The sequence below is a fragment of the Pholcus phalangioides genome, unplaced genomic scaffold (assembly GCF_987345545.1).
Source record: "Pholcus phalangioides strain wild (caught in Gottingen) unplaced genomic scaffold, Ppha-v1.0 ptg000022l_1, whole genome shotgun sequence".
NCBI classification, from domain to species: domain Eukaryota; kingdom Metazoa; phylum Arthropoda; class Arachnida; order Araneae; family Pholcidae; genus Pholcus; species Pholcus phalangioides.
The window spans coordinates 40,861,685-40,877,112 of NW_028301615.1; the positions used below are offsets into that span (position 1 = coordinate 40,861,685).

Consider the following 15,428-nt stretch of genomic DNA (forward strand, 5'->3'; position numbering starts at 1 on the left):
TCTTTTTTCCTCCAAATTTTATTAAACTGTGTAAAAACATGTGGCCGAATAAAAATTGATTTCTCAGTTAACAGTCGGAAGAGACTTTATTACAGACATAAAAGCTCTTTATATAATAACCATCATCATTACCAGAAATAGCAGATTTACAACATTTTTTTATATTTGTCTCTTGATTATTATAAAATATATTATGTTCTCGCTCATGTGGCAACTTTTTTTGATTTTCCATCTTTTGAAAGGAACTTGTAAAATATATAAGCGAAGCTTTTTTATACAAAAGTGTCTGCAATATAAGGCAGTTCACAAGCAACACTAGGAGGTGCTACTTGTACATAATAAACGAGCGAAGGATTTGGCACTTGTAAATTTGCATCAGACTGAAATATAAATGTACAATAGGCATTTTTAACTAACTTGAAGCTATTCCCGTATGAATGCTTTACTCAAATAAGTGCGTTATTATGAAAATATAAATTTAGGCAATATCACAAATGCTAGAGATGTTCAATAACAGTAAATGTTCAAATTGTAAAGTTTTTCAGGAAAAAAAATAGCAATATATTCAGCACAAAGAGTTACTGTTCATGTAATGGCCTGTATTGATGGCAACTCACATTCATGAAAGTACCAGAAAAACAATGTTGGTATTCTAGGGCTGATCAAATGGAAAGGTTACTAGCGTTCCTGATAAAATATACCAGTTAGAGAAGTCAATACTTTGAGCCCAAAGGCAGAGATCCCACTGTTTTGCAAGCCTTTAAATATATTGCTCATAGGTGGATGCCGGAAAGGGGAGTGGCAATTGCCCCCATTCACTATATACACACCCCTTCTTGTTTGAAGAGCCTGTATCTGCTTGTGGTCCTGCTCGATGAAAGTCTTTGCCTCCACATAGTGTCAAGTGACATGAAAATCAGATCTGATTAAAAATTTTGAGACTAAGCATACAAATTGGTAGACAGGTGTTTCTAGCCAGATTATGGGGCAGCAGAAAAATCACTTTTCCCCGGAAGCCCAATGATGCTCTAAGGCGGCCCTGACTATAGGCTGGGTGTTCCAGAACTTCAGAATGAAACTTTATGAGGAACATGGATTGTTTGCAGAGCAAGAGGGTGGGGACATGATTATTAAAATACTATGTCCAAACTCAATATTCCAGAGAATTTGTTCTTTAAGGCATGATGTTGCAATGTCAAAGCGTGCCAGATTGCAGATGCTGACTTTATGATCAAGGGGCCAGGTTAAGGCTCCTTGAAACATTAGGCTGATTTATCCACCATCTTTGTGCGAAGTGTGAGGTCAGTATTGCCACTATATACCAGATCATTGTTCCCCATCGTGCGTACAACTGAACGTCACTTTGAACAAAAAAACTGGTTTCATCACTCAAGATGAAGGAACACGATTCTGTCCACTTCTCCAGGAGCCTTATACTAGGTGGTCCTTGTTAATCTTTGACGACTAAGAACTGCTGCTAATCGAGTTCCTGGGCCATCAAAGACAAGTTGAAAATATGGGAATGAAATAAATATTTAGCTTACTCGTACTGTGTTTCATCAAGGACTCCCAACTCTTAAATGTCATATTATCCCCCACTGCAAAGCACAAAATGCCATATTTGGCCTTCAAAAAAATCGTTGGCGTTATTTTTCTAGAACCAATACCACCTTTTCATTTGAAGATAAAAATTGTCAATATACAGTACAAGCAAAATCTTCTTTCATATAGCCAAAGAAGAAAAATTGTCATTTGTTTGCTACAACCATGTTTTAAAATGTTATTCTATGTCAACAATAATATAGAAATGTGACAGTGTTAATCAACACACCTAAATAGTGAAAACAAAATACAAGATATGTCAGTTCGACTTTAGGGGTCTTGAACACATGGTTCCCCAAACTTTTTGATAGCATGTGCTTAGTATTAGTTTAATGGCCTGGGAAGCTTCATTGAATGAATTTTCTACCAGACCCCCGATTCCCCAAATTAATCAGCCCGGAAATATGGTTAGTTGGAAAAAATCCCTTGTACACAAAAATAACGATAAAAACATAATATCGACACTGGATGTGTAGGCTAATTAGTAGTATTATATGACCACATACGTATATCAAACACATCCGGTCTTAGGCACATAACAATCAAAAACATGCAAACTATAATTCAAATATCTGACACACACACACAAACATGTATATTTACCATATTTTGCACAAAATTATACAGAGCGATTCTGGTCTTGTGGCATGAAATTTGAAAAACAATGCATCACTGATGACAAAGCTCACTCAAATACTTTTTACTTGAGTCATGCTCATCATGAGGGTATTTATTGAAGAAACGCTATTGCTTGTAAGTATGACGGGCGGGTAGAGAGAATGCAAGCTGATGCCTACATAGCCCAGACATTGACAACAAGCACAATAAAGATTCCTTTACTTCAGAGGTTGTAAAAAACCAAAAACAATTTTTGAGTATGACACGATAGCTCAAACAACGTGCCTCATTGGTTCAGAGTTGGAGGACGATGACATACATTCTTCAACATTGAACATTGAAGGACTGGACACACCCCGTTTTATATCTCAGAGAGATATCAAACATGCTTCAGCAACAAAAAAATGTCTATTTTAATATATGATACATGAGTTCTTACCTTCACTCAAAGTTAGTACCACAAGTTCAGAATCGCCTTCCATTATTTTCGATCATGGATACATATAAAACATTTACAAATGCCCAGAAACGTTAGGATGACATAACGATGCATATTTGTAATTTCATAATGAAAGCTTTTAGATCTTTCAAATGAAGGAATGAAGAAATTGGAAATCAGGCTGATGAATACATAGAGATTTATTAACTAATGATAATTTTGAAAAACAAAATGATTTCATTTCCATGCAAATGAAGGCCAACAAGACTGGGTTTAACAGTTTAAAATTGTTTCCAAATAGTTCCCCCAAAGAGGTTGATGGGGAGTCTTAATGCAAAAACAATGTGCTGTGCAGGGATCTTCGATGAGTAACCTCTGACGTAGAATGAAATGCTTTTGAAGTAAAAACCTTGGAATGCGCCTTAGCACATTAGACCAATGTCTAATGACATTGATTATAGTTTCTCAGTCATTAAAACACTTTCTTACTGGACAAAAGGATGCTCACAAATTTGGAAGTGGTTCAGTCCTCATCGGAATCTTCCCAGAGCCAGACAAAATAGAATATAACTTTGTGCAAGAAAGATGACATTGTAGTGACCGATCTTAAACATTGTAGTGACAGATGATAGATGTTGTGACGTCATGTTGTTATGCCTCACGTTATAGCATTTTTCGCCTTGCCAAAGATTTAACCTGGCAATGGATTGCGAGAGATGATTATATGTCTTGATATGATGGATACTGTGTGAAACTTGTCACGTACGTAAATAAACATTTATGTTTCCAAAAGTGACTTGCACTTCCTCATTGCCGTAGCCTTTAACATCAAGATGACCACATTAATCTCTCAATAAAAGAAAAACCACTAAGAACCTGTCAAAACTACAGGTCTCTAATTATCCCTCACGTGAAAAAAAAGGCAGTTGCTAACCTTGCCCAAATTGCTAATGATACCAATCATTATAAAGCATTGCACTATCTACCAAAGAAGCAATACAAAATATATATACAGTGTTATACGAAAATTCTGAACAAGATATTCAGGGCATATTTTGGTCTGGAGAAAGCGGTTCAAAAAAATATTCTTTAGTAGTTTTGCCACAATTTTGGTGTTTGCTACCAACTGACGTCAAATTCTTCATAGATGAATACAGGCCTGCCAGTTCAACTCGCATCTCATACATTATACTATATACTATCATCATGACATTAAATAACCATATACCTCAATTTTAAATAGTTAAAAATAATAATAATAGACGAATGATCAGAAAATCTGAATAAAAATAAGTTACTAACACAGATTCAAACCTTATTAATGCAAACCATCTGATTGTGAAATTCTCACAATCTCAATTCCAATGTAATATTAAATAGCATGTTTAAAAAAAGAATGTACTGAGAAAAATTCCAGGAGAAAGAGTGAATGAATTCAAAAGGGTGGCATGACCTCGAGTCTGTATCAAGACATTCTATTCCATGGGTTTCCTCATCACAGACCATGTGTAATGCAGCATTGACACATATTCTCATCTCCAATTTGATTCATTATTTCATTCGTGAATGAAAGCAAAATACCTTCAGTTTTGACAAATTCCATTCAATGAGAAAATCTAGATTTCCCGCAATACACAATAATTTAGTGAGGCCATACAGCAAATTGTTTATCATTATCACATCCATTCACCGCGAGTCGCATATGAAATAACATGTTTCCCTTTAAATTAAATTTTTAAAAATTCAATGAATTAATGACGACAAAATCGATTTTGAATTTGTGTCAAAAATTTCAGGTTACCAACCTGTTAAAAATTTTCAATTTCTTTTTGAAGAGATTTTTGCTCTCCCCCAATCGGTGCTGAAATGATGAAAATTTCCAATTTCCCCTAGTCCCGCCAAGTTAGCATTAATGAGATTTGACTATATTTACAAAGCTTTTCCCTAGAAAATGACAACCTTCTCATTTTTCAGTGAAATATATAATAATTACTAAAAAAAGAAGTATTATATACAGTCAAAAGTTCTATAACTAAAAGTCATATCGATTGCCGAGAGAACTTAAAGGTATCGAACACTGTATTTATTTTAAATAAACTCTTAAAGATTAAAAAATGTGAAACAATTTCTGTTTCTTCACAAACAACAACAAGCACATGCACAAACCATACAAAAAAAGGAAGAAAAAAATGACAAACATTAGTGAATGTGCCTGAGATTAATAAGTGTAAAACCACTTGATTAGAAGACTGTTAGATTGTGAAATAACGTAACTCAAAATGCAATAAGGGAGGAAAAATATGAACACAAAAATAAAACTATAAGGAAAATAAAAATTGATTTACACTTTCGATAAAACTCACTGGGATGAAGAAAAAAATACTAACCCTTCTTCTTTTATACACAAAGTGCCATAGAATATCTATTGTCTGGGGAACTTCCATAAGCAACTACTCGACCGTTTCCGATCACGTACCGGAAGTTCTTTCTTTTATCAATTCTATAATTTTCAACAATAGACAGTTGTGTCCAACTCCAAAAAAGATATAGATCCTACAGTACACACAAGCAAGAGTCCAAAACAGAGAGAGTGTGTTTGTCTCCAGTTGTTCCTTTTGGAGTTGCAGGAAAAATTAAAAAAAAAATTTCATTGACATAAATAAAGAGCCTCCCATTTATCGATTGTTTGACCTAGAACTCTTTGAAATATCAGGTTGACTCCTCATTACATCGTAATTTTTTTCAACATCCTTGTCCATTCTGCTTCTTAAAATTGTCGTCGGTCTGCAAGTAAAATGTCACCACATTTAGATTGCGAAAAGCATTCGTTAAACCCTTGTGTGACCCAAACTTCACACAAGTCATGACAATCAGTGTAACAGTTTTTGCAGTTGTTTTCTCCCAAAAGAAATCAACTTGATGCAAACACGTTTTTGTAAGTCTGTCACTGAACAATATTATTTTTTAAATGCCTGCGGCACATGTTGGAAGAAAAATCTTGTTCAATTTATAGGCCTTTACTCAAAGACACAGCTAGGCAAAGTGATGTGGGGAATAGTCATGTACACACAAAAAGAAGTACCCAGAAATAAGATGGGCCAATCAAAAGTGCGCATGAAATTCTTGAACAGTAAACTTTAATTTGCATAGAATAAGAATCTGATTGGGTTTTCCCCACCATTGTCCAATGAGAATTTTTTTTTTGGGCTTCAAGGTCACCATAGGATGGTATCTTGTATTATTCTCAGATCAAAAGGGAAATGCCACCCTCATTGTTCCCCCAGATAGAGATTTTATCGCACTTTGTACATGTGTATCACTGCTGTTCAAATACACGTATGGCAGTAAAAATGACATCTATGATGTTGGATACTGTACATATTCAACAGAACAGAAAAGCGACTATATTATGGCATTTTCTTTGCTTTTAAATATTAGTTGGTATTCCTCGAAGAAAAAAATATATATTAAAATTAAAAATCCAAGTCTCGTCACAATTAGGTTGTGATTTTCTTTGGTGAGGCTTCGTGCGCTTTCTTTAAACGCTTACGGAGCTCTGCAGGGAACTTTTCGTAACACTTCTTGCAGACGGGTTTGAGGTCGACTTCGAAAAACTTGGTTCTAGAAGGAACAGAAAAAATAGCAATAGATATATATATATTTATTTGTTTCAGAAGGACATTTATTATAAATACGAAATTAATACATTCGTGGAAATTAGCATATTTGGATGTGCAATGTAATGTCGAAGAATCAAACTTCTAACATCACTGATGACAAGGTTGCATAGCAAATGGCTAGGGAGTAGCAGATGTAAAAAAAAAAAAAAAATAGAAAAGGGTGGGGAAGGGGGGGGGCAACATTTGCCCAGAAAATATAGAGGTTGCTAGAACAGAGCCTTTTATAATAAAGTTTATGTTTTACCACGAAAAACTGAAGCAGTGATGTATGAAGAGTTACAAGAAGCTTGTAATGAAAAACATATTCCAATAGCATAAAACTAATCTAAAATGTCACCTGGCAGTCAGGTGGTTACCCTTTGGCTGTGCGAGTTTGGGTTGAATTCTGGTTAGGACATGGATGTCTACTAACACTAACAAATTCTGGGACAGATCATAGAGATATACTCTAGGGAAATACCTGAGAATAGGTGCGAATTCCCAAACTTATTGCAAATGTGTAACTAATTACATGATTGCACTATTGTCAAGTGCAATATTTTGCACTTCACAAATCATGTCATGCAAATAAAAGAGAAAACAGAGATTTTGTCCGATTACATTTGGTGATCACATGACTCCTTTTCCTGGGACATTCCTCCATTTTTTGTCGTCTCAAATTTTTTTAGCAATAATTGGCAACTTTGCTTACTTTTGGCATCATATCTGGCCACAATTACAGATTTTCCATATTTGAAATTATAATTTTCAATAATTTTAACATAATTCAATAAAAATCATAATTTTTCTTGAGAAAACATGGTCAGCCTGGAATTGCAAGGACTGAAAGAGTATTTTCTTCACGGTTTCTTCATTCAAGCAGAACACAATTTGATGATTTTTTTTAGGGCTGGGAATCGATTAAAATTTTCAACCAGTTAATCAAATATTTTTAATCGATTAATCAAGTTTTAATCGAATGTTTTTTGTGAATATTATAATACTGCAATTAACAATTAATCGAACCAGTCCTATTTTTTTTTTATAAAGATATGAAAAATTGCAAGAATCTGGTTTATGACGGGAAGATTTTAATAAGGTTACTTCACACACAAACTCCGGCCATATAGCCATTCTGAGATTTACTGTTTACAAGTTCGAGTTATTGGTGGTCTCAAGCTCGTTAGGAAAAAATATCTTATTATCTATATTCTTTCCCCGGTTCGAACCTGGGACCTGACAGCAACCTTCCTGGTAGTAGATGAGTATCTTACCACAACGCCACTCTGGCTCTAATAAGGCTTTTTTTTCAAACCAAGCACAACTCAGGTCTATCGCCATGGGCAATTTATTACTTAGCGAGTTGTGCCGGAAGTGTAAGTGTGTGTGTACCTAACAATCTGAGTGCATATCTAGTGTTGTGTATGATTTTTCAGTGCTGCCATCTATATCTCAGAAGTGAAGTGAGTGAAGTGTAGTGACTGAATATTTGTACTGTTTGTAGGCCTGTTGCTCTCTGTGGCGAGACTTTTTAACGGGGGAGGTCGGCTCGCATTTGCGCCTCGAAGTTGGGAACCACAGAAAACCAACTTCAGCCGACCACCACTGTGGCGACGGTGGGGCTCGAACCCGGTTCCCCGCGATGTGAGTCCGTCACTATGACCACTCGACCACCACAGCGGCACTCTCTAATAAGGTTTAAAATTTTGAAGGCTGAATAAATCAGAAGCTTCGGCATCTATGCGTGAGGATCACATTATTAACATGCAAACAAATACTGGCTCTGAGATGAGACAGGTTTACAGGCTGTTCTTGGCAGACACATGGGCAGAAAGCAGAGTGGAAAATTGAAGGAGTTATATTCAACATTTTAAGAGTAATTTGTCAAGTGAAGATGCCGCCTACTGGCAAATTTTGGTACTACTACTACTTAACTGTACATGTACCTTGTACACTTTCCTCTACAGTATTTCTAACAAATTACACATAACAGAGAGAATGTGTGTTCTAACGCATTTATGTTGGAGAGTCGTGCTTGTTTTGTATTCATGTTACCCTCTGTCTTCCATTTTCTGAAGTAAAGATGGAAATGCTTGAATTTTCAAGTTATGTCAGTATCTGCTCTCTGTGGGGTGTAATGTTACGATTTAGACCCCGCCGGAAATGGTCCTTTTCTAGTCATTTTTATATTTTATTACCTTTTAACATTGATTTTGGGATCGATCGGCGAGATCTTGTGCCGCCGATCGGCCGCCATGTTACAATCTTTTGCGCTGCCAGATGCCGATTGCCATGCAATATTTTTTAGCTCATGTGAATATGTAAATTTCTCAAATGTTACGTCGATTCTAGCGCCGCTGAGTCTCGATACGGATTGGTTCCGGTAAGGCTAGATGGGGCAATTTTCCCTTATATGCCGGTAGTGTGCAACGAACAGACACGTTGGTTGTTGGTCCTTGGACGTTGATCATTACACGTTGGTCCTTGGACGTTACATTTCACTTCATCCTGCCTCGTTCCAGCCATGAGTTGATAATCAAGCAGGGTGCCTTGGCACCGATCGATCTGTTGATCGTCCTCTTCATCTAGTCAAAAGTCACTCATCCTGTGTTGAAGTGTCTACGAGATGTCAGCTCTCATCCGTTAAGGGTTATTCGTCGGGTTCATCTCTTCGGATGCCTGATGCTGTTGCAATGCTGCGGGGGGATGCTGCTCCCCCTCTCCAAGAGACCGCACAGATAAATCAAGAAGTGAACTGTTCACGTTCTTGTGATAGTGACATCCAGAAGGCTGTAATCGATGGACCGATCAAGTGAGAACGTTTGAAATCTGTGATATGCTAATGCTAAAACTCTGAAGCAAATTTACTGTTGGCTTAAAATGTTGTAAAATATAAAGATTAATGCCGAATTAAAAGTCTTAAGAAAACGAAATAGTTGTTGAATCATTGTTGTCATCTGTCTAGCGAAATTATTTTGGAAGATAAAAATAGAATCCGGGACGTAACGTTACATCGTTACAGGGGAGACCGGCTCGCATTCACGCCTCGAAGCTGGAAAACTGCAGAAAACCAATTTCAGGTGACCACAGTGTCGTGAATGGGGTTCGAACCTGGATCTTCAGGATGAGAGTACAGCACAATGCCCACACGATTGTACAGCGGGCAAATTGGTCAGCACATTATCTGAAATGTTCATTTTTAAATTTTTTTTATTAAGTTTAATTTTTATAACCCTATGCATAAAATGGAAATGTGAAATTTGGGGAAAAAAATGAAAAGACAACTTTATAGGACGGCTAAGAAGGAAAAGGTCCCAAAGTGGTGTCCTAAAAAAAATTATCAAAAAAGTTAAGTACACCTCACCCAGAAACACACACAAAAAAATGTAATGATAGAGTGCAATTATTAAAGCCGCAAAAATTACAAATGTCAACTGTAAGCTATTGCTTCTCACACTTAGCAATATCAAACTTTTGATCATAACACACCTAGCATACATTTTAAACCAATTATTACTCCCCCCCCCCACCTTCTTTGTCTGCGCTGTACCTGATCATGTGTTGCTTGAATGATGTCACTAACACTCTAGGGTTGCAGGGTTTTTTAATTTGTTCTGCCTTTGTTGACGTTCAAAACATTAATACATTTACGCATTTTTTTTGAGTGACTCATAATAATTCAGCAGAGTTTTTTTATAAAATATTTTTGTGTATATTTGAATGAGTAGAATCAGCGGAAATTTTTCTTCAAAACATTTGAAGATGTTACCTTGGGACCCTTTCAGTGCCAGAAATAAACAACCAAGAATTTAGCTTTGCATTGGAACTTCTTTGAAACGCACGAACAGAGGCACACACAACCCAAAATTAATATTAGAATGCATAGAAAAAACACTAATATTGATAGTAAATCCTACTTTTGGCTCATCTTCTGGTCACATATGTAGCAAGCAAAATGATTTACGCACCAAGCTTTGTTCAGCGCAGTGAACACTGAAAAAAGAAAAATAATTACTTAAATACATTTAACAGATACCCTCTTATCAATCAACATTGGGAGAATTGAATTAAAAATTATACAACGATTTGACAATAGAATCGTCAGATGAACTATGTATGGCGCTCGACTAACCCCAGGTGCTACGTTTGCCACTGAGACTTACAAATTTATATGGGTGCCCATAAATTTATATGCCGATTACTAAATCTAGCCTGAGGACAAATGTTTGTGTCAGCGTGTTCATAAACACAGACAGAAAAATAATAATAAACATTATTTTTGACAGTTTTTCCTCAGAAAAAATAGACACGCACTTGACTCTGTTTTATCCGAGAAATAAAGCCAATTGAAAATATGGTGTTTTATACTGTATTATATACCAGGAGGGAAAGGGTATAATGTTAGAAAAAGAGAATTTACAGAAGCGCCATTTAAATATTCTTTTACTATGTATTTCTATGGAGCTCACTTGTTTTATAAAGTGAGTATCTTTGTGTATTCATTGAAATAGGACTTAGAATCCTATACTGCTATACTGGTGTGCAGTGTAACAAAAGTGCTGCAAATTAATTGCTTTATCTCAGAACTGAGGAAAATGGGCATTCTGCCCTTCATTTCTGATATAGATGTATTAAGGCAACACAGAAGCAGAAAGAATAGAATAGACACTGTGCAGCTGTCTTGACTACAGTTTTCACAGTAGTAGTGGCAGAGGTGTATGGGGGGGGGGAGGGAATAAACAAAAATTGTAATTTAAAATTTCTCTGGAAGATATTCATTGTACCCTCTCTTTCCAAAGGTCAATCCTGTGTTTGTCCCTGAGTAGTGGAAGCATTCTTGTTGCCAAAATACAACAGCTCTTAAGCAGGGTTGGGTTTTTGACATCAAAAACAGATTTAAACTGTCAAAAACCTAAATGAATACTTTCGGATAATGTTTTGAACACAGTACATAACACAATGAAAAACTTATTTTTTTGCATATTTACAATGTGGGTTTTTATTTATGAAAATTAATTTATTACAATAATTAAAATAAAATGCCAATTATAATTTGCAATTTTGTGTGAATGACCCCAAAATCATCGGAAGATGAAGGAAAAAAAGCGTCAATTTTTGAAAAACACTGACTTTTTGTGATGCTTGATGTTTTTTGATTTCACATGGGTGATTACGTCAGTCTTTCCACCATGATCGATGTTTATATCCTTAACACAACTTGTACAAAAAAAAAGTCGGCCCTTTCTGGAACGTTTGATGAAAGGAAAATTCATCGGAAAAGTATCTTTAAAATTGATTAAATATTTTTTTGCTTATCAGTATTCATGTTTTGTTATCGCACGTACATAACTTCAACAAAAGAGGAAGTTTTGACCACATGCGCGTCACTATAATTTTCAATTATTATCCAGGACTATTGGCCCTGCACGATAAGACACTTGTTATCATCAGAGGGTTTGTAAAACTTCCTTAAAAAAGGAATTTCCCATTATTTCCCCCCCCCCCATTTACGACGTGTGACGTCATTACGAAAGAGGGAAAAAACAGAGGCAAAAGACTTTTTGCCTCACAAGAAATTGCTTAGGGATTGTTTTCAGAAGCGGGAATTATTTTTAAATGAAGTAGGGAATTTTTACGGATAATTAGGGATTATTTGTGGTTTTTGTAAAAATTTGAGAGATTTATGAACTATGAACTTTTCGGGAGGTCGAGAGATGAAGCTAAAATTCGGGAGAATTGGCAGCTATGAAACAGTGATATCAAACACAAAACTTTATACATTTTGTATCACACGTCTTACAAATAACACAGAGAACTGACTAGCCTAGTTTAACAAGTTCAAAATGGCCATTAAAGTAGGCTTACAGTTTAGGAAAAGAAGTCCAAAATATTCTTTTGCTTTGGAGCTGAAACTTAATTTTTTTGCCACTAAATTTCACAAACGTTTTAAAAGACAGCAATTGGACAGCATCACATTCTTCTTGTTGTTCTAATAGTTTTTAGCCATGTTTATAACTGTCTCAAGACAGTGAATTTGCCGACTAGAACACTTCTGGTCCACCGAAACATCGGTTGCTCGGTAGTTGAATAATCGATGCTCTACTGTATTTTCAATCAAAGCAGAGCTGGCAAGCCTTGATATCCACAGCATTGTTTTCCATGTTTAGATACAGCGTTAATTAGAAAAACCATTGTATTATAAATGCTAGTAAATATACTATATCATATAGTCAAACTTAGTTACTCTTACTTTTGCACTAAGAATAAGTTAAGCATCATATACAAGCCAGCACTGTAAGGACATTTTAGTCCTGGGGGTCATTCAAGTATTATGTCAGCATCGGGGGGAGGGGGGGGGGGTTGAAGGTTGCTTATGTCATCAACCAACTTGTTTTGAAAATATGAAATATTCTAAGTTGCTGATGAAAAAGAGGGAGGAGGTCAGTGTTTTGCTGACAAAAGAGGGAGGGAGTCAAAAATGGCTAAAAATTTGCTGCCGTAATACTTGATTGGCCCCCCTACAATTTAGTATTTTGATAGCTAGATATGTTCTAATGTCATGCCCAAGGGTATCGTTTTAAGTACCAGTGATTATCCAGATAATTTAAAAACATATATCAATGAGGTCATAGCGAGAGGTGGGGAGGGGGAAATGTGAGAAAATGACTGAAAAAATAGGGAAAAGATGGCCAAATCAATTGTTCTATCACTTTGGTCCCCCTCTAAAAGAAATTTCTGACTGCAGGCCTGGAAATCAGTATTACACCTATGGTGTAAAAGAACTCTATTTTTTTTATAAACACCTGTTATAAAAAGAGTACAGCAGATGTTTATACCTGTACACATAAAATAAGCCGTTGAAGAAATTTTGGAAGGTCAAGAATCATCTTGAATTAAATACAAATACAATGCCACAACAGGCAAAATGCCCAACGCGGTGGCTGGGAAAAAGATTCCCATGAATCATTGAAGAATATCAAATCATTTCATAGTTTTTCCTTCAATTTTTATGCTATGCTTTATTCAAATTGTATATTTAATAAGAAAAAAAGCATATAAATATATTGTCCAAAATAATTCTGCAGAGAGTAGAAAATTGTTTTAAACTCATTAAGTATTTATTCTTTGTACAACATCGTCATTTTAAACATTACATGCACAATTAACGTATTTCCAATGGGAATTTTTATATTGAAAAGCAATATTTAAGGTTTTTGGCAGTTTTTTACAGAGGTTTCTGATGGGCAAACTGTTGCACGTCGAAAACCCTCCAACCCTGCTCTTAAGAAGTTTAGCTAGCCTATAAATCATTTTTAAAATTGTTAAGCCCTGCCTATGTACTTCCATATTACAGTAAAACTTTAATAGTCGAATCCTGTTATAACGAACTCCATCAGACTGGAGAAATCTCACTTCGTTATAAAAAAATTCCAGGTTTTTGCATTGTTCTTATGTAAACTTATCTGAGAGGAAAAGAAAAGTGATCATTAAAACACGATTCTACTGTATAATGATTGTCAAGAGATTGGAGAAAAATATTGTTACACAGGATTTGTCATTACAGATGGAGTATATGGTGTTTATAATTAAACGGACACTACTCATGTATGGTAGTGACCTATGCTACATATATTCTGGCAGATGTATTTTGTTGAAACTTGGAATGCACATGATATGGACCATAAGGCGGAAGGGGGGGAGGCAAAAAATTGCAATAAAAAAAGTTCAATTTTAATCACCAAACAGTAAAAAGTGATGCTTTATTTCATTGCAGCCCCCCCCCCCTTCTATATAATGTAATGTGTTTGATGCATTTGTTCTCGTCATGTAACCTTTAATCTCTTGTTAATAATATACCTACCTTCTATCATAAATTAATTAAGTAAATTAAATCGCAATGGTAGTATTATATCTTTTGCAGATGACAGTTTTATATGTTGAAGATACAGAAATATATAGTTAGGTTAAAAGAATGGAGAAGGATCTAACAAAAATAAATCACTGGCTAATTAAACATAAATTAAAAATAAATACACAAAAAATTAAATTTATGTGCACGAAAACAAGAAATATAAATTACAGTACAGAAATTCACGTAAAATTACACACTCACTGTCAATCTCAAACTATATCAGTATGCAATTGTGAAGAAATAGGTAGAGTGTTTAATTATGAATACTTAGGAATAGTTATACAAGATAACCTAAAATGGAACATATAGTGAAAAAATTATAAAAAAAAATCAGAATGTATGTATATATATACACTCAGGATTTATATAAACTTGAATACATAGTTGACAATAACTTCTTGAAAGATATCTTCTATGCATGGGTTTATTCAAATATAAATTATGGAATATGTGTCTGGGGAGGAGCGTATTACGAACACGTACGCAACTTAGACAATCTGTATAATAAATTAAAGGAACTAATATGTTTTGTGTCATTGTCTTTGTGTAAATTATGTTTGTATATATTATATATTTATATCTTGTAATTTGTTGTTTGTTCGTTTAAATAAAAAAATCTGTTATATTTTCATCATGAGTTGTTCTTTGCATCCTTACATTCACAAACCCACCTTCCAACAGAGAACAATCAAAGTATAGTTTAACTAAAAATATCTTTGCAATTGGCTTTCGTGGAGGGAATCTACTGTTTGTATATCGGAAGAAAACCAGATTTTATATATATATATATATATATATATATACACTGCTGGCCACCGTAAATGCAACACCCTGAAGGAAGCATGCAAATAATATGAAATTTACAACATGCATTAGCGGAGGTGAGATATGCAAATGATTAGAATTTCAGCGCAGACGCACATCACGCGCGCCTGTGGCGCCACCTCAAAGCGCTATTTAAGGCTTGGAGATTTCGACGATTTGAAGTACGGCAATTGTGTTTTTCTTGTGGTTTTTTCAAAAAGACGATCAATTATGCCTCGTAGAAAACAGCGATCATCTTTTGATCAAGTATCCGAGTTCAACAGAGGAAGGATAGTGGCCTACCGAGATTGTGGATTATCTTTCAGGGAAATCGGTAGTCGTGTTGGACGAAACCAAACAACTGTAATGCGGATATGTGATCGTTTGATGCAGG

The 15,428-nt window shown here is 35.3% G+C and overlaps 1 protein-coding gene across 2 annotated transcripts in view; it reads right to left on the reverse strand.

Annotated features, from left to right (window-relative positions):
* Positions 1-15,428, reverse strand: part of stck (LIM zinc finger domain containing stck) — a 50,717-nt gene continuing 35,289 nt past the window's right edge. The window contains exons 9-10 of one of the 2 annotated variants that reach the window (XM_089250214.1): positions 10,236-10,311; positions 1-6,280 (exon numbers count right to left, since the gene is read on the reverse strand). In XM_089250214.1, coding sequence (XP_089106340.1) covers positions 6,157-6,280; positions 10,236-10,311 — 200 coding nt within the window. In that variant the 3' untranslated portion in view covers positions 1-6,156. The remainder of the gene's footprint in view (positions 6,281-10,235; positions 10,312-15,428) is intronic. The other variant, XM_089250213.1, reaches the window with a different exon arrangement.